Source organism: Muscardinus avellanarius (genome assembly GCF_963383645.1).
Source record: "Muscardinus avellanarius genome assembly, chromosome: 10".
Lineage (NCBI taxonomy): Eukaryota > Metazoa > Chordata > Mammalia > Rodentia > Gliridae > Muscardinus > Muscardinus avellanarius.
This window is the reverse complement of record NC_137796.1, coordinates 58,793,774-58,821,664: the sequence shown is the minus strand read 5'-3', so window position 1 is coordinate 58,821,664 and position 27,891 is coordinate 58,793,774. Positions and strand designations below refer to the sequence as shown.

The 27,891-nt window shown below is 46.2% G+C and overlaps 1 protein-coding gene across 2 annotated transcripts in view; it reads right to left on the bottom strand.

Annotated features, from left to right (window-relative positions):
* Positions 1 to 7,848: 7,848 nt before the first annotated feature.
* The window catches only part of SAE1 (SUMO1 activating enzyme subunit 1), a gene marked incomplete at both ends in the record, with an annotated part of 66,320 nt that continues 46,277 nt past the window's right edge, over positions 7,849 to 27,891 (bottom strand). The window contains 3 exons of one of the 2 annotated variants that reach the window (XM_080704421.1): positions 7,849 to 7,941; positions 12,502 to 12,571; positions 17,724 to 17,868. In XM_080704421.1, coding sequence (XP_080560547.1) covers positions 7,849 to 7,941; positions 12,502 to 12,571; positions 17,724 to 17,868 — 308 coding nt within the window. Of the gene's footprint in view, positions 7,942 to 12,501; positions 12,572 to 17,723; positions 17,869 to 27,891 lie in introns of those variants that run through there. The other variant, XM_080704422.1, reaches the window with a different exon arrangement.

Below are 27,891 nucleotides of genomic sequence, written 5' to 3'. Positions count from 1 at the left end.
ATTCTTTATTATGAAATTAAGTAGCAGAGGGCCTCAGTAAGTAGCTGAGGTTGGCTGAGAACCTATGATCCTCCTCTATCAGCCTCCTGGGTACTAGGAGTAGAGGCATGGTGTGCCACTGTGCCTGGGGTATGTGTGTGTGTGTGTGTGTGTGTGTGTGTTTGTGTGGTACTGGGGATGGACCTCAGAAGCATCCTATCTCCAACTAATAACCCCAGCCCTATTTTTTTTTTTTTTTTTTTTTTTTTTGCAGTACTGGGGCTGGAACCCAAGGGGAATTTTACCTCTGAGCTACACATATTTTTTTTGGTGGTACGGGGATTCCTGGAAACCCTTCTAACCCCGAGCTATACTCCCAGATCTATTTTATATTTTATTATAAAAATTATATTTTATATTTTTATTTATTTATTTATTTATTTTTGTGGTACTGGGGGTGGAACTCAGGGGCTTTTCTACCTCCGGGCTATACTCCCAGACCTTTTTTAAAAAATATATATATTTTATTTGGAAACAGGGTCTCACTAAGTTGCTGAGAGCCTCACTAAGTAGCTGAGGCTAGCTTCGAACCCGTGTGATCCTCCTGTTTCAGCCTCCCAAGAGCGGGGATTATAAGCGTGTGCCACAACGCCCGGCTTATATTTTTATTTGGAAACAGTGTCTCTTAAGCCAGCGAGGCTGGCTTCCAACCTGCGTGATCCTCCTGTCTCCGCCTCCTAAACGTGGGGATTAGAAGCGTGCACCACCACACCTGGCCTACATCCTCTTTTATTTATTTGTATATTTATTTATTTATTTATTTATATATTTATTTATTATTTTTGCGGTACTGGGGCATTCTACCTCTGAACTACACCTCCAGCCCTATTTTTCATTCTTTATTTTGAACAGGGTCTCACTGAGTTGCAAAGGGCCTCACTAAGTATTAGCTGAGGCTGTACACGAACCACGATTCTCCTGTCTCCCAACCCAATCATTATTATTATTTGCGGTACTAGAGATGAAACCCAGGGACATTTGCCCTCTGAGCTACACCCCAGCCCTGTTTTATATTCTTTGTGTGTGTGTGTGTGTGTGTGTGTGTGTGTGTGTGTGTGTGTGGTACTGGGGTTCCTGGAAACCCTTCTACCTCCAGGCTACACTCCCAGACCTATTTTTACATTTTATATTTGGAAACAGGGTCTCCTAAGCCAGCGCGCGTGGCTGGCTTCGAACCTGCGCAATCATCCTGTCTCTGCCTCCCAAGCGCGGGGATTACAAGCATGCGCCACCATGCCCGGCTATATTCTTTATTTATTTTTAATTTTTTTTTTTTGATGGTACTGGGGTTCCTGTAAACCCTTCTATCTCTGGGCTACACTTCCAGACACCTAATTTTTATATTTTTATTTGGAAACAGGGTCTCTTTAAGCCAGCGAGGCCGACTTCGAACCTGTGTGATCCTCCTGTCTCCACCTCCCAAGCCCGGGGATTACAAGCGTGCGCCACCACGACAGGCTTTTATTCTTTATTTTCTTATTTATTTTCTTCCTTATTTATTTATTTTCTTATTTATTTATATATTTATATATTTATTTATTTATTTATTTATTTATTGTGTGGTACTGGGAGTGGAATCCAGAGGCGTTCTACCTTCGGGCTATACTCCCAGACCTCTTTTTATATTTTATTTGGAAACAGGGTCTCACTAAGTTGCTGAGAGCCTAAGTAGCTGAGGCTGGCTTTGAGCCTGAGCAATCATCCCGTCTCAGCCTCCCAAGGGCAGGGAATACAAGCATGTGCCACACGCCTGGTTTATTTATTATTCTTTATTTTGATACAAGGTCTCACTGAGTAGCAAAGGGCCTCACTAGGTATCTGAGGCAGCCCGGGAACTGCAAACCTCCTGTCTCAACCTCCCAAATGCAGGGATTATGTGTGTGGCACCACGCCCAGTAAACCTGGCAATCTGGAAGGACTCAACTCCCTACAGTTACCAGATTGACCTCTGAAGAGGGGATATGAAGTAGATACAGTTAACATATTCAAAAGCATCTCATGTTTCTCTCCAACTTAGTTTAGCTCCGAGGTCAGCTGCTCCTATTGTGTGGCCAGCATTGAGCTGCCAGGCTGCACAATGTAGGAGAGGAATCTTCTTCTCATGTTTGTATGTTGCTTACATGCTTTACAGCTTAAAAACAAAGCCCACCTGCCCATCTGGACCCAGCTGCAGGCCCTCCCTCAGTTGGTTTTGTAGTAATGACTAGGTCTTCCTGAGCTAAAAAATGAACAAAGAGGCAGATGCTTAAATGAGCACCTACTAAGTATACTGCACAGAGGTCTTTCCAGTTGGCCCTCATTCCATACCTCATTTGTGGGGTAGGCTGTTTCCTTTTCTCTAATGTGGGCTTGACAATTATATACACCCCTATAAGATTGTGTAGGGGTTTAAACAAACAAAGGTTTTTTTTTTTTTTTTTGGTAGTACTATTACTTTTTAAGACTAGGAATTGAACCCAGGCATATTTTACCTCTGTGCTACACCCTCATTTTTTTCTTTTTTTCCCCTCCCAGTGGCAATGGGGTTCCTAGAAACCCTTCTACCTCTGGGCTACACTCCCAGACACCTATTTTTTATGTTTTTTATTTGGAAACAGGGTCTCTTAAGCCAGCAAGGCTGGCTCCGAACCAGGCTTTTATTTATTTATTTATTTATTTTTGCGGGTTTGGTTGAAACCCAGGGGCATTTGACCTCCGAGCTATACCCCCTGCCCAATTTTTTATTCTTTATTTTGAAACAGGGTCTCATTACGTTGCAGAGGCCTCACTAAGTAGCTAAGGCTGTCTGCGAACCTCAATCCTTGTCTCAGCCTGGCTTTTTTCTTTTTTTAAAGATAGGGAAGCTGGGCGTGGTGGCGCACACTTGTAATCCCAGCATTCGGGAGGCTGAGACTGGAGGATAGTGGTTCGCGGACAGTCTTAGCTATTTAGTGAGGCCCTCCACAATTTAGTGAGACCCTGTCTCAAAATAAAGAATAAAATAGGGCAGAGGGTGTAGCTCGGAGGTAGAATGCCCCTGGGTTCCATCCCCAGACCCACCAAAAAAAAAAAAAAAAAAAAAAAAAGTACTGGGAAGCCAGGTGTGGTGGCGCATGCTTGTAATCCCAGCATTCGGGAGGCTGAGACAGGAGGATCGCGGTTCGCAGACAGCCTCAGCTACTTAGTGAGGCCCTCTGCAACTCAGTGAGACCATTTCAAAATAAAGAATAAGCTGGGCGTGGTGGTTCATGCTTGTAATCCCCTTGTTTGGGAGGCTGAGACAGGAGAATTGCACAGGTTCGAAGCCAGTCTCAGTTACTGAGTGAGGCTTTCAGCAACTTGGTGAGACCCTATTTCCAAATTAAGTATAGCCTGGAGGTAGAAAGCCATCGGGTTTGTTAGGCCGGTGCTGGGGCCAGCGAGGCTGGGATCAGAGCCTGCCGCGAGGCAAGGCCGGTGCCGGGGTCTTGGAGGCCGGGATCGGAGCCTGCTGAGGGGTTAGCCCAGTGCCGGGGCCATCGGCTAGCATCGGAGCCTGCCGTGAGGAAGGCTGGTGCTGGGGCCTAAGAGGCCGGGATCAGAGCCAGCTGAGGGGTTAGGCCGGTGTCGGGGCCAGCAAGACCAGAACCGGGGCCTCCCATGAGGCAAGGCTGCTGCTTGAGCCAGCGAGGTCTGGATCAGTCCACCAGGTAGCCAGGCCACAACTGGGGCCATCAAGAGTGGGATCGGTATTTGCAACGCGGCATGCACAGAAAAATATCGCAGAAAATTAAAACCAGATGCTTCCCCTAATCAGCAATAACTAGGAGGAAAGGGACAACAGGAAGTGGTCGAGCTATAGAAAGGGCCCTATAGTGAAGCAATTAAGGTGACCAATCAGAGGGTATGGAATAGGGGAGGATGGAGCCTCTTTAAAAAGCAGGAGGTAAGCCGGGCGTGGTGGCGCACGCTTGTAATTCCAGCATTTGGGAGGCTGAGACCTGGAGGATCGCGGTTCGTGGACAGGGACAGCCTCAGCTACTTAGTGAGGCCCTCTGCAACTCAGTGAGACCCGATTTCAAAATAAAGAATAAAAAATAGGGCAGGAGGTGTAGCTTGGAGGTCGAATCCCCTTGGGTTCCACCCCCAGCCCTGCAAAAAAATAAAAAATAAAAATAAATAAATAAAAAATAAAAAGCAGGAGGTACATAAACATATGTATCAAAGTTAATCAGCAAACAAGCATGGGATCCAGGAAGGGGGAGGGAATGGGATGGGGACTGTATGAGGGCTAATTGGATGATGTGTGCTTGTATATCCTCTCAAGTCTTGTATTCCAATGTGATGTATGATTACAATGCACCAATAAAAATAAAAAAATAAAATAAAAAAAGCCCCCGGGTTCCACCTCTAGTACCACTAAAAACAAAACAAAACAAAACAAAAAAAAAAAAAAAAAAAACAAAAAAAAACAGCCGGGCATGGTGGTACAAGGCTTGTAATCCCAGAATTCAGGAGGCAGAGACCGGAGGATCATGGTTAGTGGAAAGCCTCAGCTACTACTTAGTGAGGCCCTTGCAACTCAGTGAGACCCTGTTTCAAACATAAAAAGGACTAAAAAAATAGGACTGGGGGGTATAGCTTGGAGGTAGAATGCCCCTGAGTTTCATCCCCAGTACAACACACACACACACACACACACACACACACACACACACACACACACACACACAAACACACACACACACACACACACACAGACAAAGAAGCAAAAATGGGAAAGGGTCCATCTGGCAAAGGGCAAGTATGGAATGTTGTGTTGGGAAGGGCCAGCACCTTAGGGTGCTGGAGCGCCGCACCTGTGCCTGTGGTCCTGGGTAGCAAAGGCTTCAGCACACTTAAAGCACCAAGCAGAACCTGGCTTCTACACGCACCAGAGATGACAGTGTGGAATGTGGTGGAGAAACCTGGCCACCACAGACAGCAGTTTTCCTTTGACAGGGTGACTCCAGCACCTTTGCAGATCAGATCCTCCTTCCTAAGTCAGGTGCTACCTCCTGGAGGTACTAGAACTCAGAGTCAGCGGGCATGGTGATGCACGCTTGTAATCCCAGCATTCGGGAGGCTGAGACTGGAGGATCACAGTTTGCGGACAGCCTCAGCTACTTAGTGAGGCTCTGCAACTCAGTGAGACCGTTTCGAAATAAAAAAGAAAGAAAAAAGAAACCAGATGTCCAACTCATACCTTCCCAGAAAGGCAGAGATCCATTCTTGCAGCTTGTGAAAAGGGTGCACGTGAAACTTTGAAAAAACTAGGATATTTCTTGCCCAGAGCTGGCAACCTGAAGCACTGCATCTCCGCTCTGGGTGATCAGAAGCTTTGAAGAATCTCCAACTTTGTTTTTAATTTGTTCAAGCCCACCTGCTCCCTCTTGTGACCAAGGCCGCACATTGCAAAGTCAAGGGTGTAATTAGCTCAAACCCCCAAATCACCAGATTCATGCAGCTGTAGAGCAGGACAGTGCCGAGAACTGCACTAAAGTGCCCAGAAGGGGCGTGCTCCAGAAAGTGTGCGCCAGCCTCAGCCGGTGCCGGAGCAGGGGACAGGCGGCAGGACCCGGCTCCTCCCAGCCGAGAGGGCACTTCAGGACTGCAGACACTGATGCATTAAAACCTGTCTTACCTCAAGGAGACAAGAGCAGATGTGATCTGCCGACAATCAAGACAAGCTGTAGTGTTCCCAGAAGTCCTACCCTGTCCTCCAGCTGTGCACTTGGTACTGAGGACCACCTGGGGCTTTGCGTATGGTGGTGTTCTGCACCTAAGCAGGCCCCTCCCCACAGCTCTTGAATTAATGTTTTTGGTACTGGCAGTTGAAGCCAGGGGTATTCTACCTTTGAGCTACACCTCCAGCCTGTTTGAATGTTTTCTTTTGAAACAGGATCTTACTAAGCTGCTGAAGCTGGGCCTTAAACTACACTCCTTTTTTTCTCTGCCTCCCAAGGACTAGACAGGCACGTGTCACCAGGCCTGGCCAACTTTCATTTTGAAATAGGGAATCACAGGTATGCACCCTCACCTGGCTGTCACTTAGGAGAGGGGTCTTTATGCAGCCACTAGGAAAAGTAGGCAGAGAGAGCACAGTGACATCAGTATCATTTTTTTGGTACTGGGGGTGGAACCCAAAGGCCTTCTACCTCCAGGCTATTCTCCCAGACCTATTTTATATTGAAACAGGGCCTAAGTAGCCGAGGCTGGCTTCGAACCTGTGCGATCCTCCTGTCTCAGCCTCCCAAATGCTGGGATTACAAGCGTGCGCCACCATGCCCGGCTCAACATCAGTATCATTTTAATTCTCTTTATTACTGTAACTTTTGTATTACGTGGTACTGGGGATGGAACACAGGGACATGCTACCTCTGAGCTACACCCCCAACCCTATCTTACTCTTTTATTTTGAAATAGGTTCTAAGTTGCAGAGGCTGGATGCAAATCTGCAATCCTCCTGTCTCATCTTCCCCAGTACTGGGATTACGAATGTGGACCACCACTCCAGGCTTATTATTATAAATCCTTGCCATTAAAAGCAGCTACTATGGCCGGGCGTGGTGGCGCATGCTTGTAATCCCCCACACTTGGGAGGTGGAGACGGGAGGATCGTGCAGGTTCGAAGCCAGCTGTGCTGGCTTAAGAGACCCTGTTTCCAAATAAAAATACAAAATAGGTCTGGGAGTGTAGCCCGGAGGTAAAAAGGTTTCCAGAAACCCCAGTACCCCCCCCCCAAAAGAAAGCAGGTATTATGTAGCTGAATTATTCAACACATAAATGGAACCAGAAGTATCTACATATTCTAGAATTTGAGAAATCCAAATCTTGCTGCATTAACCAGAAAAAGGGTGGCAGGAAGAAAGGCTCACAGAGAGGACTGAGTCCTGCCAAGCAAATACAGTGGTATTTCATGCTAAGAAGACTGGCAGAATCAGTCTGAAGTTTCTAAAGTGAAAGAAACACACGTCCTAAAGCAAGTAACTTTATTATCATTCCTTATTAAAGAACTAAGGAAAATATAGAAAATATGTCACCAGAAAATTCCAACAAGTACAATTCAGGGAACAAGAGAAATCCTGACACAGCCCACAGAGACAAGGCCTCCAGAAGGGTCTGTGTGTGGGAGTGATGGGGAGCCTGTGATGGACAGGATCCCTCCCAGCCCAGGAGCCTATGGTGTGGCATAGGAGTCTGTTTTTGTTTGTGGTACCTGGGTCTGAACCCTTGGGACACTCTACCACTGAACTACACTCCTGGCCCTTTTAAATTTTATACAGGGTCGTGCTAGATTGCCCAGGCTTGCCTTAAACTTGCAATCCTCTTTTCTCAGCAACCTGCCTTCAAAAAACAAGCTCTTCTATTAATATTCAACTTACAAGAGAACTTGGTAACATCTTCTTCTTTCCCCAATCCACTGGAACTTGACTAAGCCTACACTAAGCCTTAGGGACTGTCCAGCGCCCTCCACCTGCAGGAGTGCAGTCACTCATGGCGGTGTTCCTGAGGCCACTGCTGACTGTGGAATGGGCCTACCTGGACTTGTGCTGGCCGGGTATAGTTCACCACCTGCAGTCCTGCTCCTCTTTGCATGACATCAGGGGAGAAGTCTAAGAAGGGTCAAGAGGCTTCTGAACAAAAGGGCATGCCAGCTCCTAGCAGGCACCTCCATAATCCGCAGAGGTCAATGATGCAGTGAGCACCAGCAGGTCGGAGGGTCCTGGACAGGAGCGCAATAGGGCACCAGTCCCACTGGCCCTGGGTGGGGACGCTCCGCTCACACCTCCAGGCTGCAGGGCCTTGAGCTCACTTGGGGCCCAGGCATTCCACAATCCCAGTCCCCTTCATGCCATCGAAAAAGAAGAAGTTGTTGTGAGGAGGATCCCGCTGAGACAGGGCCTAGGGAGAAAAGCAAAGGGTTTAGCTCAAGAACTTTAAAGTGATGAATGGAAAACAACAAAGAAATAATGCTTATTCTCTACAAGAAGTCCAGGAAGAAGCAAAATAAATCTGGGGCAGTAGTTTTCAAATGAGACTAACTTTGCTCCAAGAGGTTAAGAGCCAAAAAAAAAAATTTTTTTTTTTTGGTTTGCTTTTGGGATCAAACCCATGGGCATTTTGCCTCTAGACTATATCCTCAGCCCTTTTTATCTTTTGCAGTACTGGGAATGGAACCCAGGGGCATTCTACCTCTAAGCTACACCCCCAGCCCTATTTTTTATTCTTTATTTTGAGACAGGGTCTCACTGAGTTGCAAAGGGCCTCACTAAGTAGCTGAGGCTGTCAACGAACTGAGACCCTCCAGTCTCAGCTTCCCAAATGCTCGGATGGTACTGAGGATGGAACCCTGTGATCTTCTACCTCCAGGCTACACCCTCACCCTCAGACCTACTTTATATTTTTATAAAGGGTCTCACACTAAGTTGCTGAGAGCCTCACTAAGCTGCTGAGGTTGGCTCCGAACCCTGATTCTCCTGTCTCAGCTTCCCAAGTACTGGGATCACAAGCCTGTGACACCAGGCCCTGCCTTATGTTTTACTTTGAAACAGGGTCTCAATATGTTGCTGAGACTGGCCTCAGACCTTTCATCCTCTTTGTCTTGGCCTCCCAAGTTCTGGTATTACAAGTGTGTGCCACTATGTCTGGCTCTCTCTCTCTCTCTCTCCCCCCGCCCCCCTCTCTTTTTCACAGTACGAGGATGGAACCTAGGGGTATTCTACCTCTGAGCTATACCCCCAGCCTTATTTTTTAGTCTTTTTACTTTTGAAACAGAATCTCACTGAGTTGTGAAGGGCTTCATTAAGTAGCCGAGGCTGTCGGCGAACCTCGATCCTCAAGTCTTCGCAACCCTCTGGTCTCTGCCACTACTCCCGGCTCCCCTTTCTTATTTATAAGGATCTTTCTTTTTTTTTTTGGTATTGGAGATTGAACTCAGGAGCACTGTACCTCTTAACTATACTCCCAGAGCACATTTTTATTTATTTATTTATTTTTTTGGTGGTACTGGTGTTCCTGGAAGCCTTTCTACCTTCGGACTACACTCCCGGACCATTTTTTTTTTTAATTTGGGAAAAGGGTCTCTTAAGCCAGCGCGGCTGGCTTCGAACCTGCACGATCCTCCTGTCTCTGCCTCTCAAGCGCGGGGATTACAAATGTGCATCACCACACCCGGCTTGCATTTTTATTTTTTTGAAACAAGGTCTTACTAAGGTGCTGAGGCTGGCTGTGAACCTGTGATCTTCCTTTCTTAGCCTCCCCAGTACTGGAAACACCAGCTTGCACCACCATGTTTGGTTTGAAATAGGGTCCTGGCTCAATTGCTGAGGCTGAAGCAGTGATCCTCCTATCTCTACCTCCTAAGTACTGGGATTACAGAGGTGTAGTATAATATCACCTTAAATCTTTTGAGACAGGTCTTACTAAATTTGCCCAGGCAAGCTGGGTGTGGTGGCGCATGCTTGTAATCCCAGCATTTGGGAGGCTGAGACTGGAGGACTGTGGTTCATGACAGCCTTGGCTACTTTGCAAAGCCCTTTGCTACTCAGTGAGACCTGTTTCAAAAATAAAGACTAAGCCGGGTGTGGTTGCGCACGCTTGTAATCCCAGCATTCGGGAGGCTGAGACTGAAGGATTGGGTTTGCAGTCAGCCTCAGTTACTTAATGAGGCCCTCTGCAACTTAGCAAGACCCTGTTTCAAAATAAAGAATAAAAAACAGGGCAGGGGGTGTAGCTCTGGGTCCATCCTCAGACCTGCAAAAAAAAAAAAAAAAAAAAAAAAAAAAAGAATAAATAATTGGGCTGGGGGTAAAGCTCAGAGGTATTCAGTCGATCTTACTACTCCTTGCTAAGGGAGAATGCCCCTGGGTTCCATCCCCACACCCAAGAAGGGGAAAAGAAGCCCAGGCTGGCCTCTGTGGCCTCCCAAGTAGCTGGGATTACAGGTATGTGATACTGCTTCCATAAGCCCAATTCATGCTTTTCATACTTTAACCTGGGGCCTGCCTTTACCCTCACCTCTACCATGGTGGGTAGTGAGAGCTGCTGTGGACCAGAAGGACAGGAAAGGAAGAACGACTAAAGCCCAAGGAGGCAGGCCAGCAGTGGTGTCTGCAAGAGACACAGCGACAAAAGATGGATGGCAGGGAATGGACTACGTCTGCCCTCCAACTTCTGATGTGCAGCTTTTTAGGTGACTGGACGGGCGCTCTACTGCAGGGCCCTCCAGCCGGCTTGAAAGATCAGTATAGGGAAGCAGTGTGTGGGGATGAGAGAGCAACAGGGACTGGGGTGAACATGGTACAAAAGGTAAAGTGAGTCCCCAGAGAGAAGGGTAGGAGATTCCAAACACACCCAGCAATCAAGAATGCAGAGTACTCTGGCTATCTGGGATAAACAGAAACAAGATGCTAGGCGACAGCTGTCCCCAGTAGGCTGGAAGGAGGGGGCAGTGGAGGACTGGGATGCAGAGAAGCCACTGCCAACACTGGGGTCAAGGCCACCTGCCCCAACCCCCAATCTCCACCAAACATGAAAAACTCAGAGAGCAGCTTCCCAGGGACAATGGAAGTTGGCTGAGGTCCAAGGTCAGCGGCCCTAGGGCCCTGCACCGGGTGTGGCGCTGCTCAGGGCAGCACCTGAGGTATAGCCACCAAGTGATGAGGCTGACACCAGACTGCTCGGCTTGACTTCTGGCTCTACCGCTTATCTTGGGCAAGAATGTCACCTCTAAGCAACTCAGTTCCTTCTTTATAAGTGTGAGATCAAATGGGCATGGGACGTGCACTCATGTAATCTGAGCTGTTTGGGAGGCTGAGGCAGGAGGACTGCAAGTTTGAAGCCAGCCTGGGCAACGTAGCAAGACCCTGTCTTAAAATAAGAGACAAGTCAGGGAAGTGAGTGGCACAATCCTACTATGTGGGAAGCCAGCCAGAGCAATTGAGAGAGGCCCCAAGCAACTTAGTGAGACTTTGTTTCAAAATAAACAATAAAATAGGATGGAAACATAGCTCAGAGGTAGTACTCAGCTGGGTTCAATCCCCAGTGTCTCTCTCTCTCACATACACACACAAATAAAAAAGAAATAAAAGATAAAAAGATAAGAACACTTGCTTAACCTGTGTGCGACTGTGTTCAATCGCCTGTAGTACAAGAAGGAAAGGGAAGAGAAAGTGAAAAGGAAAGAGAAAGGGAAAGAAAAGGATAAATTATCATTGCTCATCTACTAAAGTAGGCAAAAGGGAAAAAGATTTATCTAGTGCTAGGGATGGAACCCAGGAAGTTGTGTACACTAAGCATTTGCTTTACCAGTGAGCTAGATCCCCAGCCCCACAAAGGGCACATTTAATATAGCTGGGCAGTATTATTATTTATAAACATTATTATTATTATTGTTGTTGTTATTATTATTACTATTATCACGTTACTGGGAATGGAATACAGGGGTTTTCTACCTCCCAGCTACACTCCTAACCCTATTTTTTATTTTGAAACAAGGATCTCACTGAGTTGCAAAGGGTCTCACTAAGTAGTAGCTGAGGTAGGTGGTCTGTGAAACATGATCCTCCCGTCTCAGCATCCCAAATGCTATTTGTAAACTATTATGACTTAGAGGGAAATGAAATGTATTTCCAGGCAGGTTATAGTTTCAGCAACCCAAGTACTCAAGAAGAGACACTAATATCTGTACTAGGTACTGGCTGTCTGACCTCTCTGGAGGTGCTCCTCTTCTTTTTTTTTTTCTTTTTGCGGTACTGAGGATAGAACCCAGGGGCATTCTACCTCAGAGCTACACTCCCAGCCTTATTTTTTACTCTTTATTTTGAAACAGGGTTTTACTGAGTCGCAAAGGGCCTCACTAAGTAGCTGTCTATGAACCCGGATCCTCCTGTCTCAGCCTCCTGAATCCTGGGATTACAAGCATGTGCCACCACGCCCAGCGGTGCTTCTCTTCTGAGACCAGCACCTACCCAGCATCCTTGAGGGTCACTTGTAAAGAGCCATGGGAGCCCTGGCAGAGTGCATGTGCTCCACAGATTCTGAGTTTGTCCCTACTCTACAAATGCCAGGGCATGTGGGTTAAGAGGGGACTCCAAGCCATGGCGATGAGTGGGGTGAAGAGCACAGGTTCGGAAGCCCCTCTTCTGGGTCTTAGGGTCTGTCTCTGAAACAAGGACCAGGGCAGTACCCATCTCCTATGGTGATGGGAAGCAGAGTAAGGCAACTGCAGCAAGCAGTAGGTAACTGACAGGTACAGCTAGCACCTTACAGACATTCGAAGGCCACCTGCTGACTGGCCTTGCGGATGGGCTGGCTGGGGGGGAGGAGGCACAGCAGGAACCCCAGATGAGCAGGGAAGAGAGCAGGCTGCTGTGAGGCGGCCTGTGGGTCTCTAGTCACACATACAAGGTCAAGGTGCGGGGGGAAAGGGGATCTCTCTTTGGCTCCACAGTGACTTTTTACCTTCACAATTTCCTGTGCCAGGATCCCTCCGACCACTGCACACACTGGAGCCATCTCGCAGAAGCAGTATCTAAAAGAGAGGACAAGTGAAATGTAGCGGCGAGAAGCAAAAGTGCTGGGGTGACATCTGGGAGGCTCTAGAGTGGGCTCTCCTGAACACATATGTCTTCTATCAGGAGTCCCTTTGGACAGCAATGCTAATGCTGGCATGTAGGTGTGAAAATCCAATGTGACCCAGGGGGCTTGCAAGTTGTTAGGGAAGCCCTTTGAACTTTGGCAAGTAGGAATTCTTTCACACACATTATTTTTTTGAAGTGAAGGAAAGACTATATCTGGGCTTCCTAAAAATAAGGTCCTATAGATATCAGATGTTTCAGTGCCCCGGTCACATTCTCGTAATTCTCCTCTTACCACAATGGGTGGTGGGTTCTATATGCTATTCCCAGACAAATGGCCTGTGTTAACATGCAAGAGCATGGGAAATTTAGGGCCTGAGTGAAAAGCATTTAGGCAAAACAAAGTCTTCTCGACCCACACAGGAAGGAGCACTCTGGACAGGCTGGGGCACCACAGGCAGATCTGAGCTGACACTGGCACCTGGTTCTCCATATCATCCATCTGGAGACTAAAACACTCTGCCTTCTAACTCATCCCTGACCAGAGAATGGTTTGATAATTAAGAAGACTGGGACATAAACAAGTTAATGGAAAGTTCCCCTATGAAATCCTGCCACCAGGAGACGACCTCTAACCTTTCCACTTTGATGCATATTGACATTGAAAAAGCACACATATCTACAGCTGGGTATGGTGGCGCACACTTGTAATCCTGTACTTGGGAGGCTGAGGCAGGAGGATCGCACAGGTTCGAAACCAGCCTTAGCTACTTAGTGAGGATCTCAGCAGATATGCCTATGGGTTCTATTCCTAGTACCAAAAGAAAAAAATAGTGCACATATCTGGACATGTTTCATTTTTTGGTGCGTGTTACTAGGGATCAAATCCAGGGGCGCTCTACTAATGGGCTACACTTCCTAGCCTTTTTTATTTAACTTATTTTGTGGCACTGGGGATTGAACCCAGGGGCCTTCTGCCTCTAAGCTATACCCCCAGCTCTATTTTTTTAAATTTGTTATTATTTTTGTGTGGTACTGAGGATTGAGCCAAAGAGCACTCTACCTCCAAGCTACACTCTTAGCCCTATTTTTTTCCCCCTCGGGTCTGGAGATGGAACCCAGGGGATACCCCCTGCCCTATTTTTTATCCTTTATTTGGAAATAGGGTCTCACTAAGTTATGGAGGGCCTCACCAAGTAGCCGAGGATGTCGGTGGACCACGATCCTCCGGTCTCAGTCTCCGGAATGCTATAATTACAAGTGTGTGCCACCACGCCCAGCTTAGTTGTTTTTTTTTTTTTTTTTGAAACTTATTAGGTTGATGAGCATCTCACTTCTTGCTGAGGCTATCCTCAAACCTGCAATCTTCCTGTCTCAGACTCCCAAATACTGGGATAACAAGCATGTACTACCATGTCCACTTTTATTTTATATTCCTAGTACTGGAGGTTGAACCTTTTCTACCCCCGAGCTACAATCTTAGCCCAATTTTATTTTTACTTTGAAACAGGAGCTCAACAGGTTGATGAGAGTCTGGCTACTTGCTGATAATATCCTTGAACCCATGATCTTTCCATATCAATCTCCCCAAGTACTGGGATTACAGGTGTACAGTCATACCCAGCTCTTATTTTTTATTTTTATTTTTTTTGTGGGTCTGGGGATGGAACCCAGAGGCATTTGACCTCCGAGCTACACCCCCTGCCCTATTTTTTATTCTTTATTTTGAAACAGGGTCTCACTGAGTTGCAGAGGGCCTCACTAAATAGCTGGCTGTCCAAAAACTGCGATCCTCCAGTCTCAGCCTCCCAAATGCTGGGATTACAAGCATGTACCACCACGCCTGGCCTGGTTTTATTTTTTATTTTAAACCAGGGTCTTACTAAGTTGTGGAAGGCCTTGCTAAGTTGCTGGGGCTACCCTTGAACCTGTGATCTTTCTCCCAAGTACTAGGATTACAATTGTGAGCTACCATGTCCAGCTTCTATGGTCTTGCTCAGTTACTGTGTGCTAGCCTCAAACCTGTGCTTCTCCTGTGTCAGCCTCCAAGCACAGGGATTATGGGTATGTACCATCACACCCAGCTCACTTTGATATTTAAAGAGAGGAAAAAAATGAGTAAATATTCAAAGAAAATCTGTGAAGCTGGGTGTGGTGGCACACGCTTGTAAATCCCAGCATTTGGGAGGCTGAGACATGATTGCAGTTTGCAGACAATCTCAGCTACTTAGTGAGGCCCTTTGCAACTCAATGAAACCCTGTTTCAAAATAAAGAATAAAAAATAGGGCTCCAGTGTAGCTCAGAGGTAGGATACCCCAGGATTCCATCCCTAGCACACCCCCCAAAAAAATAAAATCTGTGGGCCTAAACCCTATAATGTTAGCAGTGCCTAGAATTATAATAGATACTTTTCTCTCTTTTTACAGTTTCTGAAAATAGGAATCTGCCTGTTACTTTCATCATGAGAAAGGCAATAAATCATGCGCGCAGGCAGGTGGGTCAGATGAAGGAAGCAGCAACTTGTGCACAGCCTTCCCTGTTCGTGGGCAGCACCAAGCAATTTGTGACGGTAGCTCAGCTGCAAGACGGCAGCTCATTTCCTTGCCCACAGTCCCACCTCATTTCAACCTACCTCTGTCCTATCTCAGGCCCTTTCACCGCCTGTCCATAGACAGGCTTCAAGAGGCCACCAACAACTCTTACTTAAAAGGCAATAGAGTGGGAGCATCTGAGCACATGAGACCCAGACACGAAAGCGGTCTCCATCCACAAAGGATATGCGGGAAAGGAGAGTGCTGGGAAGACAAAGCTCTTTGGCTGTGGCTCACCCCTTGTGGGAAGGAGAGCTTCAACTCTGCCGGCTGGTGATGCAGAGCCGGATGGCTCATCACTCTAAATGCTCAAATTAGTTACTCGGCTGCACTCTCACAGCGCACCAGGTTAAGCCGGCTGCTCATAGCCTGCACTTGACTATCTGAATGCATTTGTTCAAACTAAAGTGCTGTGTGACTCAGTCTCTCTTCTGTGAAGCACAGAGCAGGTAACGCTTGCTACCGCACCAAGAGATGAGTGCCTGGCTGGGTTAGTGCAAGGTAGGGACCTCATCAAGCCTGCGAGGTCATCAATGCCAATGTCCTGGTGCCCATGTTGCAAAAGTACCTTAATAGACTGCTGTCTAGTTTTATCTATTTTTTTTTTTTTTGCAGTACTGGAGATTGAACCCAGGGGCATTCTACCTCCGAGCTATACCTCCAGACCTATTTTATTCTTTATTTTGAAATAGGGCCATCAGGCGTGGTGGTGCACGTTTGAATTCCCAGCATTTGGGAGATGGAGACTGGAGGATTGTGGTTCGCAGACAGCCTCAGATACTTAATGAGGCCCCTTGCAACTCAGTGAGACCCTGTTTTAAAAATAAAAAAATAAACTGGGCGTGGTGGCGCACGCTTGTACTCCCAGTACTTCGGAGGCTGAGACAGGAGGATCACACAGGTTCGAAGCCAGACTCAGCTACTTAGTGAGGCTCTCAGCAACTTAGTGAGACCCTGTTTCCAAATAAAGTAAAAAATAGGTCTGGGAGTGTAGACCAGAGGTAAAAGCCCCTGGGTTCCATTTGCAGTAACACACACACACACACACACACACACACACACACACACACGCTGGGCGTGGTGGCACACGCTTATAATCCCAGCATTGGGAGGCTTGAGACAGACAGGAGGATCGCGGTTCACGGACAGCCTCAGCTATTTAGTGAGACCCTGTTCAAAATAAAGAATAAAAATATAGGTTATTGCTCCCAAAAAAGGGGGGGGTATTGCTCAGAGGTAGAATGCCCCTGGGTTCCATTCACAGTACTGGGAAAAAAAAAAAAAAGAAAAAGAAGTAGGGCTTAAGTTGTGGAAGGCCCACTAAGTAGTTGAGGCTGGCTGCGAGCCTGCAATCCTCCTGTCTCAGCCTCCCACCATGCCTGGCTCTAGGAGACTTGGTTTTGAAATAAAAATTAAATGGCTTGGGGAGTAGCTCAAGGTAGAATGTCCCTAGGTTCAACTCCCAGTACCAAAACCAAAATTAAAACCAGAAATGGTGAACTGGAGCTACCATTATTAGTGTTCCAACATGCAGGCATAGCACAGCTGTTTAGGAAGTACCCAAAGACGCACAAAGGAGCCTAGAGTGGATGATCCCAGAACTGACAGGAGCTCCTGACTGGAAACCGTTTGGTGTTCTCTAGTCAAATCTAGGCTGACTGTATGAGAGCAAAGACTGGCAGCTGGGGTGAAAAGTGCCCCAGTGCCCAGGAGGAGGTGCTGAGGAATTGGCTGTCTTTGCTGGTGGCTGTATAAGCTGACAGCTGGCAATGGAGGCCAAAGTGGCAACGGTGACTAAACAGTAAATCGCTCCTTCAGGCCCAGCAAGTCCCTTTTTCCTGGTTGATCCTGTGGCTGTACATGCACACACAGCAGCCCGCAGTGCAGTAAGCAAGGTGACACTGTAGCATAATGTGACCACAAAAGCCTAAACACAGCCCAGTGAGCAGCAACAATTCAGTAAACTACTGCACTACATGCTGGGCTGTTCCAGTGCTATGGAAAGGAGGAACTTATCCACTCCTGGAAATGTCCCACAAAAAATAATACACAACAAAAAAAAATCAAGGTACAGCTGGGCATGGTGGGGCACACTCATAATCGTGGTTCGAAGACGGCCACACCTAGTGAGGCTCTTTGCAACTCAGTGAGACCCTGTTTCAAAATAAAGAATAAAAATTAGGGCTGGGGGTGTAGGCCAGAGGTGAACGTCCCTGGGTTCCATCCCCAGTACCACAAAAGAAATCAAGGTACAAAATATTGCTAATAGATCTTACTTTGCTTTGAATTCTGAACCATGTAAATACAAGTGTTCCTAATATATTATCAAAACCAGAACTGCACCACTTTTGTTCTTCATATACCCTTTCTGGCATTGGAGAGGGAGCTGGCAAAATGTAGCCTAGGGAACTTTCCTTAGGTCTTTTGGGTCTCTATACAGGATCTCCCCAAATTAAAACCTGAAAACAGATGTCTATGTGTCTTGGCAAAACTGTGGTAAGTACTGAAACCAACCTGACAAAGTCGTCGGGAAGCAGGTCAGGACTAACGCCCAGTGAGTCAAGGACATCATTGCGTATCTGGAGCAATAACTCCGAATCTTCACCATAGGTATCAGAACTGGGATCTCTTCCTTTATCTGTACGAAATTTCAGAAGCACTGGCAAAGGGGCGAAGAAGAGAGGTTATAAAAGCAGTCTTTTTTATAATGAATTCTTACAGAATGCTGACTTTTTTTTTTAGATTTTTTTTTGGGGGGCCGGGTCTGGAGATGGAACCCAGGGGTATTCAACGTCCGAGCTACACCCCCTGCACTATTTTTTATTCTTTAATTTGAAACAGGGTCTAACTAAGTTGCAGAGGGCCTCACTAAGTAGCTGAGGCATTCCACGAACCGTGATTCTCCAATCTCAGCCTCCTGAATGCTGGGATTACAAGTGTGCGCGCCACCGCGCCCGCCTTTAGAACGCTATTAAAAATTTTTTTCTTCTATAGGGAGTAGTACATTAAAATGTGAACCAGGTAAGCCAGGCATGGTGGCACACAATTGTAATCCCAGTACTTGGGAGGCTGAGACAGGAGGATCAAAGTTTTGCAGCCAGTGTTAGCAAATTAGCAAATTGTTTCAAAATAAAAGTACAGAGCTGGGGGTCTAGTTTGAAGGTAGAATGACTCTGGGTTCCACCCGCAGAGTGTGTGTGTGTGTGTGTGTCTCACACACACACACAGAGTAACAACAACAACAAAACAAGTAAAAGGTAATACAGGCCAAGTGCTAAGCTGCACACCTGTTATCCCAGTATCTGGGAGGTCGAGACTGGAAGATCGCAGGTTCATGGCAGACCTCAGCAAACTTGGGAGGCTCTCTACAACTCAGTGAGACCCTGGATTTTTTTGTGGTACTGCCTCCTTCTTTTTTTTTTTTGCGGGTCTGGGGATGTAACCCAGGGCCATTCGACCTCCAAGCTACACCTCCTGCCATTCCTTTTTTTTTCTTTATTCTTTATTGTGAAACAGGGCTTCACTAAGTTGCAGAGGGCCTCACTAAGTAGCTAAGGCTGTCTGCGAACTGCGATCCTCCAGTCTCAGCCTCCCAAATGTTGGGATTACAAGCGCATGCACCACCACGCCCAACTGAGGATTCTCCATTCTCCCTCCAACCTACACCCTTAGCCCAAATTTATTTATTTTTTGGTGGTAATGGGGGTGGAAGTCAGGGGCTTTCTACTGCCGGGCTATATACTCCCAGACCTCTTTTATATTTTATTTGAAAACAGGGTCTCACTAAATTGGTGACTGTCCTGTCTCAGACTCCCAAACGCGGGGATTACAAGCATGCGCCACCACGCCTGGCTCTTTTTATATTTTTATTTTTTTGCAGTACTGGGGATGGAACCCAGGGGCATTCTACCTCTAAGCTATACCCCCAGCTGTATATTTTTATTCTTTATTCTGAAACAGGGCCTCACTGAGTTGCAAAAGGCCGCACTATTTATTTGTTTATTTATTTACTTATTTATTTATTTGTGGTACTGGGGTTCTTGGAAACCCTTCTACCTACAGGCTACAATCCCAGACCTTTTTTTTTTTTAATACTTTTTAAAATTTGGAAACAGGGTCTCTTATAAGCCAGCGCGGCTGGTTTCGAACCTGCAGGATCCTCCTGTCTCTGCCTCCCAAGCACAAGGATTACAAGCATGCGCCACCACGCCCGGTTTCTTTTTATTTTTTGAAAAAGGGTCTGCCGGGCGTGGTGGCCCACGCTTGTAATCCCCTCGCTTGGGAGGCAGACAGGAGGATCACGCAGGTTCAAAGCCAGCCGCACGCAGGCTTAGGAGACCCTGTTTCCAAATAAAAATATAAAATAGGTCTGGGAGTGTAGCCCAGAGGTTGAAGGGCTTCCAGGAACTCCAGTATCACAAAAAAAAAAAAAAAAAAAAAAGGAAGAAAGGAAGGAAGAAAGAAAGAAAAAACAGGGTCTTAATAAATTGCAGAGGGCTTCACTAAGTAGTTGAGGTTGTCTGTGAACCCAGATCCTCCTGTTTCAGCCTTCCAACTACTAGGATTTACAAACATGTACCACCATAACTGGCTAAGATCCTGTTTTTTTGTTTTTTGTTTTTGGTAGTACTGGGGGTGGAACCCAGAGGCTTTCTACCTCCGGGCTATACTCCCAGACCCATTTTATATTTTATTTGGAAACAGGGTCTCACTAAGTTGCTGAGAGCCTCACTAAGTAGCTGAGGCTGGCTTTGAACCTGTGTGATCCTCTCATCTCAGCCTCCCAGCCTCCCAAACGAGGGGATTACAAGTGTGCCCCACCACGCCTGGCCTTAAGACCCTGTTTTAAAACTAAAAAATAGCTGGGCATAGTGACACATGCTTGTAATCCCAGTATTTAAAAGGCCGAGACAAGAGGACTGCAATTCAGACAGCCTCAGCTACTTAGTGAGGCCCTTTGCGATTCAGTGAAACCCTGTTTCAAAAATAAATTAAAAAATCAAGCTGGGGGTACAGCTGAGGTAGAATGCCCCTTGGTTCAATCCCCAGTACTGCCAAAAACAAAAACAAAATCCTAAAAATTAAAAATAAAACAGGGCTGAGGGTGTGGTTCTGAGGTAGAATGCCTCTGAGTTTAATCCCTGGTAACTAACATACAACACACAGACACACACACACACACACACAATTTTTTTTGTACTAGGATTGAACCCAGGAGCATTCTACACTCTGAGCTACACTCCCAGCCCTATTTTATTTTTTATTTTGGCAGGGTCTTGCTATGTTGCTGAAGCTGGCCTCAAACTTGGGATCCTCCTGTCTGGTAGTCTCCCAAGTACTGGGATTATAGGGTATGTTGTCCTGATAGGAAATATACTTGTGTTTATGTGGTTATAAGTGTGATATTGGGGGTTGAACCCAGAGGCATTTTACCTCTGAGCTACACCCCCAGCCCTATTTTATTCATTCTTTTTTTTTTTTTTTTTTTTTTTTTGTAGGTCTGGGGATGGAACCCGGGTCATTTGACCTCCGAGCTATACCTCCTGCCAATTTTTTTTTAATTCTTTATTTTGAAACAGGGTCGCACTGAGTTGCGGAGGGCCCCACTAAGCAGCTGAGGCTGTCCGCAAACCTCAGGTCTCAGCCTCCCGAATGCTGGGATCATGTGCCATGCCAGGCTATTTATTCTTTTTTTTTTTTTTTTGGTGGTACTGAGGGTGGAACCCAGGTGCTATACTCCAGACTTATTTGGAAACAGGATCTCACTAAATTGTTAAGAGCCTCACTAAGTAGCCAAGGCTGCCTTCGAACTTGTACAGTCCTCCTGTCTTAGCCTCCCAAGTACTGGGATTACAAGCATGCGCCACAGGCCCGGCTTATTTTTTGTTTTGAAACAAGGTCTCTCTAGGTTACTGAGAGTCTTACTATGTTGCTGAGGCTGGTCTTAAACCTGCGATTCTCCTGTCTCAACCTCCCAAGTACTGCGATCACAGGTGTGTGCCACTGTCCCTGGCAATACGCTTTTCATTTGTCTGACAAATACAATTAGGGAGGCATCCAAATAATTGCAAAAGCAGATAAACTTACTGTGATGGGCGCTATGATGACGTAACAGGGGGGTCTCACACAATTAGTGTGGAGAATGCAACAAGTGAGTGAAGCTTGCATGAGTTTGGGTGTGTGCATGCATGCAGAAGCTCCCAGGGGAGCACAGAGGCCCTGGCAGGAGACAGAAGCAAGGGCAGGGCGGGGGCATGCATTCCAGGCATCAGTTCAAAGGGCTGCCTCAGGCAGAGGCTGACCAAATATTCATCAGACAGGGAGGTCAATACAAACAAATCCTCCTTTAATATAAAAGTGGTCAATTTCCAGAAATGATGTTTAATTTTGTCTGTAAACCAGAGGAAAAAAAGTTTCCAAGGGTGGATTTAAATTAGAACTATGTGAGAAGACCCCAACAAGGTTAGAAGGTGGAGACCGGAGGGTTGCGGTTTGCAGACAGTCTCAGCTACTAAGTGAGGACCTTCGCAACTCAGTGAGACCCTGTTTAAAAATATTTTAGAGCCGGGTGTGGTGGCGAACGCTTGTAATCCCCGCGGTTGGGAGGCTGAGACAGGAGGATCGCACAGGTTCAAAGCCAGCCTCAGCTACTTAGTGAGGCTCTCAGCAACTTAGTGAGACCCTGTTTCCAAATAAAATATAAAATGGGTCTGGGAGTATAGCCCGGAGGTAGAAAGCCTCTGGGTTCCACCCCCAGTACCACCAAAATAAAATAAAATAAATAAAAATATTTTTAAAAAGACTACAAAATAGGGCTGAGGTATAGTTCAGAGGTACAATGCCCTGGGTTCCATCTCTAGTACTACAAAAATAAATAAATAAAAATCAGTCTTCCTAGGCAGGGCATGGTGCCGTAAGCTTGTAATCCCCGAGCTTGGGAGGCTAAAACAGGAGGATCGCGCAGGTTCGAAGCCAGCTGAGGCTGGCTTAAGAGACCCTGTTTCCAAATAAAATATAAAATAGGTCTGGGAGTGTAGCCCGGAGGTAGAGCTATGTCCCCAGCCTCAGCGTGCACGTGTGCACACATAGACACACACGCACACAGTTAAAATTTGAAACAGAGTGATACTCATTTGCTAAGGCTGTCCTCAAACCTGCAATCCTCTTGTCTCAAGCCTCACAAGTACTGGGATTAAAGGTATTTGCCACCACACCAGGCTCTGACCCTATTTTTGAAATGTTATTTTGCAAATGGGCCTTGAATTCTCACAATGGGTGCATTCATTGAAAACTACTGGATCAGCTAGGCTTAGAGGTAGAAGGCTACTGGGCTCACCTCTAGTAACCCCTCACATACACACAAAAGAAAGCTACTAGTTCAGTGGGTGTGCCATAGAGGCAAAGGTCACATAAAACCTGGCCCATCAGTATTCAGCAAATAAGAACAGCTTCATCTCTGAAATAAGATGGCAACCCGGGAGTGGTGGCTCATGCTTGTAATCCCCATGCTTGGGAGGTGGAGACAGGATGATCTTGCAGGTTCAAAGCCAGCCTTGCTGGCTTAAGAGACCCTGTTTCCAAAGATTAAAAAGTATAAAAATAGGTCTGGGAGTGTAGCCCAGAGGTAGAAGGGCTTCCAGGAACCCCAGTACTACTAAAAAAAAAAAAAAAAAAAAAAAAAGAAAGAAAGAAAGAAAAGAAGGAAGGAAGGAAGGAAGGAAGGAAGATGACATTTCTGGGCATGGTGGAACACATATGTAAATTCTAGTACTTAAGCCGGGTGTGGTGGTGCACGTTGTAATCCCCTCGCTTGGGAGGCTGAGACAGGAGGATCACATGGGTTTGAAACCAGCCTCAGCTACTTAGTGAGGTTTTCAGCAACTTAGTGAGACCCTGTTTCCAAATAGAATATTAAAAAAAATAAAGGTCTGGGAGTGTAGCCCGGAGGTAGAAAGCCTCTGGATTCTACCCCATTACCACCAAAAAAAAATTCTAGTACTTAGGAGGCCAAGAAAGGAGGATTGTGGGTTTGAGCTTCAGCAACTTAGTGAGACCTTATTTGAGAACAAAAAATAAAGTAGGGCTGGGAGTGTAGCTCAGAGGCAGAATGCCTCTGGGTTCAATCCCTAGCAACACACACACAGACACACACACACACAAACACACACACAGCACTAGGAGGAAGAGCAGCCAGCAACTGGCCCCCACTGTTTCTCTGGGCCCCACGGCCAGTTCACAATGCAGTCTGTCTGGATGAGGGCCGGCAGGCTGGCACCCATCGCATACCATGCTGACCACATCTGAAGTGCTCTCAGGGCTGCTGGGAAGGGGCCCAGTCAGCTGGACCACTTACTTGCAGTAAAGCAAACAGAAGCTGTCTTTTTCACTCCTTTTCTAATATTAGCAGGCCAGTTAGCAGCAATAGAGGGGGCAGAAAGAAACCCATACTCTAGAGGGGGAGCAGTCTCAGAACTGACCCTGGCCCCTGACAAGTTCTGCTTATTAAATTCTCGTCTTTGTTCTGTTTTCCACAGCACGCACGCACACACACACACACACACACACTGTCTCTCTCTCTCTCTGCTGTTGACTCTGCATTTCTGAAGAGCACCTCCGCACAGTTGACAGATTATAAACCTATTCCATTAAGATCAAATACTGTCAGACATTGAGAGCTGCTTTGCCAAAAGATGACTCATTGAATCATATCAAAACACAGAACAAAATTAGAGTTCCAAACTTGATTAACTTCATCTGAACCTTTTAATTAACTCAGGCAGCTGAAGTCCGGGGGGATGACGTCCATCGTTAGAGATGATGGGCTGTCTCTCCAAGAGCAGCACTTGCCCTTATAATGAAAAAGCCAAACTTTGAAAATAATAAAACAAGTACCTTTTCATGTATTAAAAAAAACCCAAGTGTATAAAACATACTGTGGACAGCAATATTAGTAGTCATTGCTTCTTTCTACTGTGTGGATTTAACCCACCTTTGACCTATACCCCCAGGCTTTTTTTGTGTGTGTGTGTGTGGTACTGGGGAGGGAACTCAGAGGCTCTCTACGTCAGAGCTGCACCCCCAGCCCTGTTTTTTATTCATTTTGGCACTGGGTCTCACTGCAAAGGGCCTCATTAAGTAGCTGAGGCTGCCTGTGCATCGTGATCCTACTACAGTCTCAACCTCCTAAATGCTGGGATTACAAACGTGTGCCACCTTGCCTGGCTGATCCAGGACTTTTTTTTTTTGGTGGTACTAGGAATGGAACTCTGAGGCTTTCTACCTCTGGGCTACACTTCCGGACCGATTTTTATATTTTATTAGAAATAGGGCCTCACCAAGTTGCTGAGAGCCTCAGTACATAGCTGAGGCTGGCTTTGAAGCTATGCCATGATCCTGTCTCAGCCTCCCAAGCGTGGGGATTACAAGTGTGTGCCACCACGCCCAGCTTCCCACCCCTATTTTTTTATTATTTTATTTTGAAACAGGGTCTCACTGAGGCTGGCGATGAACCGTGATCCTCCTGTCTTAGCCTCCCAAATGCTGGGATTACAAGCATGTACCACCAGCTCTAATTTTTACTCTTTATTTTGAAACAGTATCTCACTAAATTGCAGAGGGCCTCACTAAGTAGCTGAGGCAGGATCCTCCTGTTTTAGCTTCCCAAGATCTGGGATTACAAGTGTGCACCGCTACCCCTAGCTCTAAATATTATGGTTAAAAAAAAAATTTTTTTTTTGGTACTGGAGACTGAACCCAGGGGTGTTCTATACTCTACCTCTATTTTATTACTTTTTTGGGGGGTGGTACTGGGGATTAAGCCCATTAAACATTCCACCATACCCCAGCCCTATTTTATTTTATTTACTTATTATTTTTTGTGGTACTGAGGATGGAACCCAGGGGCATTGTACCTCTGAGTGACACTCCCAGCCCTATTTTTTATTCTTCATTTTGAAGTAAGGGTCTCACTAAGTAGTTGAGGCTGGCTGTGAACCATGATCCTCCTGTCTCAGCCTCCCAAATGCTGGGAATCCAAGCATGTGCCTCCATGCCCAGCTATTTTATTTATTTTTTAATTTTTATGTGACACTAAGGATTGACCCAGGGACATTCTACCTCTAAGATATACCCACAAACTTTTCCATTTTGAAATGGGGTCTTCTAGGTTGCTAAAGGTCTTGCTAAATTGCTGGGACTGTCCTTGAACCTGTGATCCTTAAAGTCTCAGCCTCCCAAATACTGGGATTACAGGCATGAGCCACCACACCAAGCTTTAATTATTTTGTGGTGCTGGGGGTTAAGCCCACAGGCATTCACCGAGCTATACCCTGAGCCCTATTTTATTTTGTTTGGAAAGAGTCTCCCTAAGTTGCTAATGCTGGCTTCAAAGGTGCAATACTCTTGTCATAGCCTCCAGAGTATTGAATTACATGTGTTCACTACTATCCCTGTTGTTTTTTTTTTTTTTTTTTAATTGAAACAAGGTCTTACTTAATTGAGGAGTGCCTTGAAATGCTGCTGAACCTAGCCACAAGCCTGTGAGTCTCCTGTGTCAAGCCTCCCAAATACTGGGGGGCACAGGCATGCACCACTGTGCCTGGTTGCCTTTATTTTGAAGGAAGGGTCTCACTGAGTTGCAAGGGCCTAAGTAGCTGAGGCTGGCCATGAACCATGATCCTCCAGTCTCAGCCTCCTGAATGCGGGAATTACAAGCGTGCCCCACCATGCCTGGCTGCCTAAAAATTTTTTTTTCTGTTTTGTGGTACTGGTAGTGGAACCCAGGGGCCTTCTACCTCCAGGTTACATTCTCAAACCTATTTATTTATTTATTTATTTATTTATTTATTTATTTATTTATTTATTTTTGCACGGTACTGGGGTTGGAACCCAGGAGCATTCTACCTCTGAGTGCATCCAGCCCTATTTTTTATTCTTTATTTTGAAACAGGGTCTCACTAAGTTGCAGAGGGCCTCACTAAGTAGTACCTGAGGCTGTCCGCAAACCACAATCCTCCAGTCTCAGCCTCCTGAATGCTGGGATTACAAGCATGAGCCACCATGCCCGGCTGCCTAAAGCTTTTCTTTTCTTTTTTGTGGTACTGGTAGTGGAAACTAGGGGCCTTCTACCTCCGATTACATTCCCAGACCTATTTTCTTTTCTTTTCTTTTTTGCAGTACTGGGGTTGGAACCCAGGAGCATTCTACCTCTGAGTGCACACCCTGCCCTATTTTTTCGAAACAGGGTCTCACTGAGTTGCAAAGGCCTCACTAAGTAGCTGAGGCTGGCTTCAAACCTACAGAATCCTGTCTCAGCCTCCCAAATGCTGGGATTACAAGAGTGCGCCACCATGCCCAGCTCCCAGACCTATTTTTTGTATTTTATTTGGAAACAGGGTCTCACAAAGTTGCAGAGAGCCTCACTAAGTAGCCGAGGCTGGCTTAAAACTTGCGCAATCCTCCTGTCTAGGCCTCCCAAGTGCTGGGATTACAAGCATGCACTACCACGCCTGGCTCTAAAGCTTTTCTGAACCTACCCAACCTTAGACCTCTTCTCCTCTTGCTGGTTCACCTAGTGAGGACTCATTAGCTGAGGAAAACCTGGTAATTTGCCCCATTCCAGAGTTACATATACTTTCAAAACAGTTATTCTATAGCTAATAGCCCCACCCCAAACTATGGATGGAACCCAGGGGCATTCTACCTCCAAGCTACACTCCCAGTCCTATTTTTTATTCTTTATCTTAAAATAGGGTCTCGGGTGTATTCATTCGAGTCACCCCTCCATGCCAGTCTGGTATGGAGCTGTATCTATCCTCTGTATTTCTATATTTTAATAAACTTTTTTAAATCTTCAAAAAAAAAAAAGGGGGGGTCTCTTAGTTGCAAAGGGCCTCACTAAGTAGCTGAGGCTATCCTTGACCCACAATCCTCCTATCTCAGACTCCCAAATGCTGGGATTACAAGCGTGCACCACTATGCCCAGAAATAAACACACAATTGTAATCCCAGCATTTGGGAGGCTGAGATAAATGCTCGAATTACATTCTCCAAAGAAATGCACCTCCAGATTGGCCACTCCTTTAGTTGTTTTTTTTTTTTTTTTTGGCGGTACTGGGGGTGGAACCCAGAGGCTTTCTACCTCCGGGCTATACTCCCAGACCTTTTTTTTTTAGTATATATTTTATTTGGAAACAGGGTCTCACTAAGTTGCTGAGAGCCTCACTAAGTAGCTGAGGCTGGCTTCGAACCTGTGCGATCCTCCTGTCTCAGCCTCCCAAGCGCCGGGATTACAAGTGTGCACCACCACGCCCAGCTCACCCCTTTAGTTTTAACGTGAAATGCCCCCTTTTAAGTTTTGAGTCCTACCCACCTGCTATTGGTTTAGGTAAGTGCTACTTGCAGATATTTAGTCACTGGGGACTGTGGAATTATAGTCCTTTCCTTTTGCTTTCTGGTCATGAGGTAAGTGGTTCTGCCCCGCCATGCATTCCTACCTATGACCTGCTGACTCAGGACAGGCCCAGAAACAAGAAGGCCAACTTATAGACTAAAACATCCAAAATGAAACCTCCCCACATTTTTGAGGTACTAGAGATTGAATGCAGGAGCATTTCTACCTCCGAGCTCTATCTAAAGCCCTATTTTATTGTTTTGGAACAAGGCCTCCCTAAATTGATTAAGC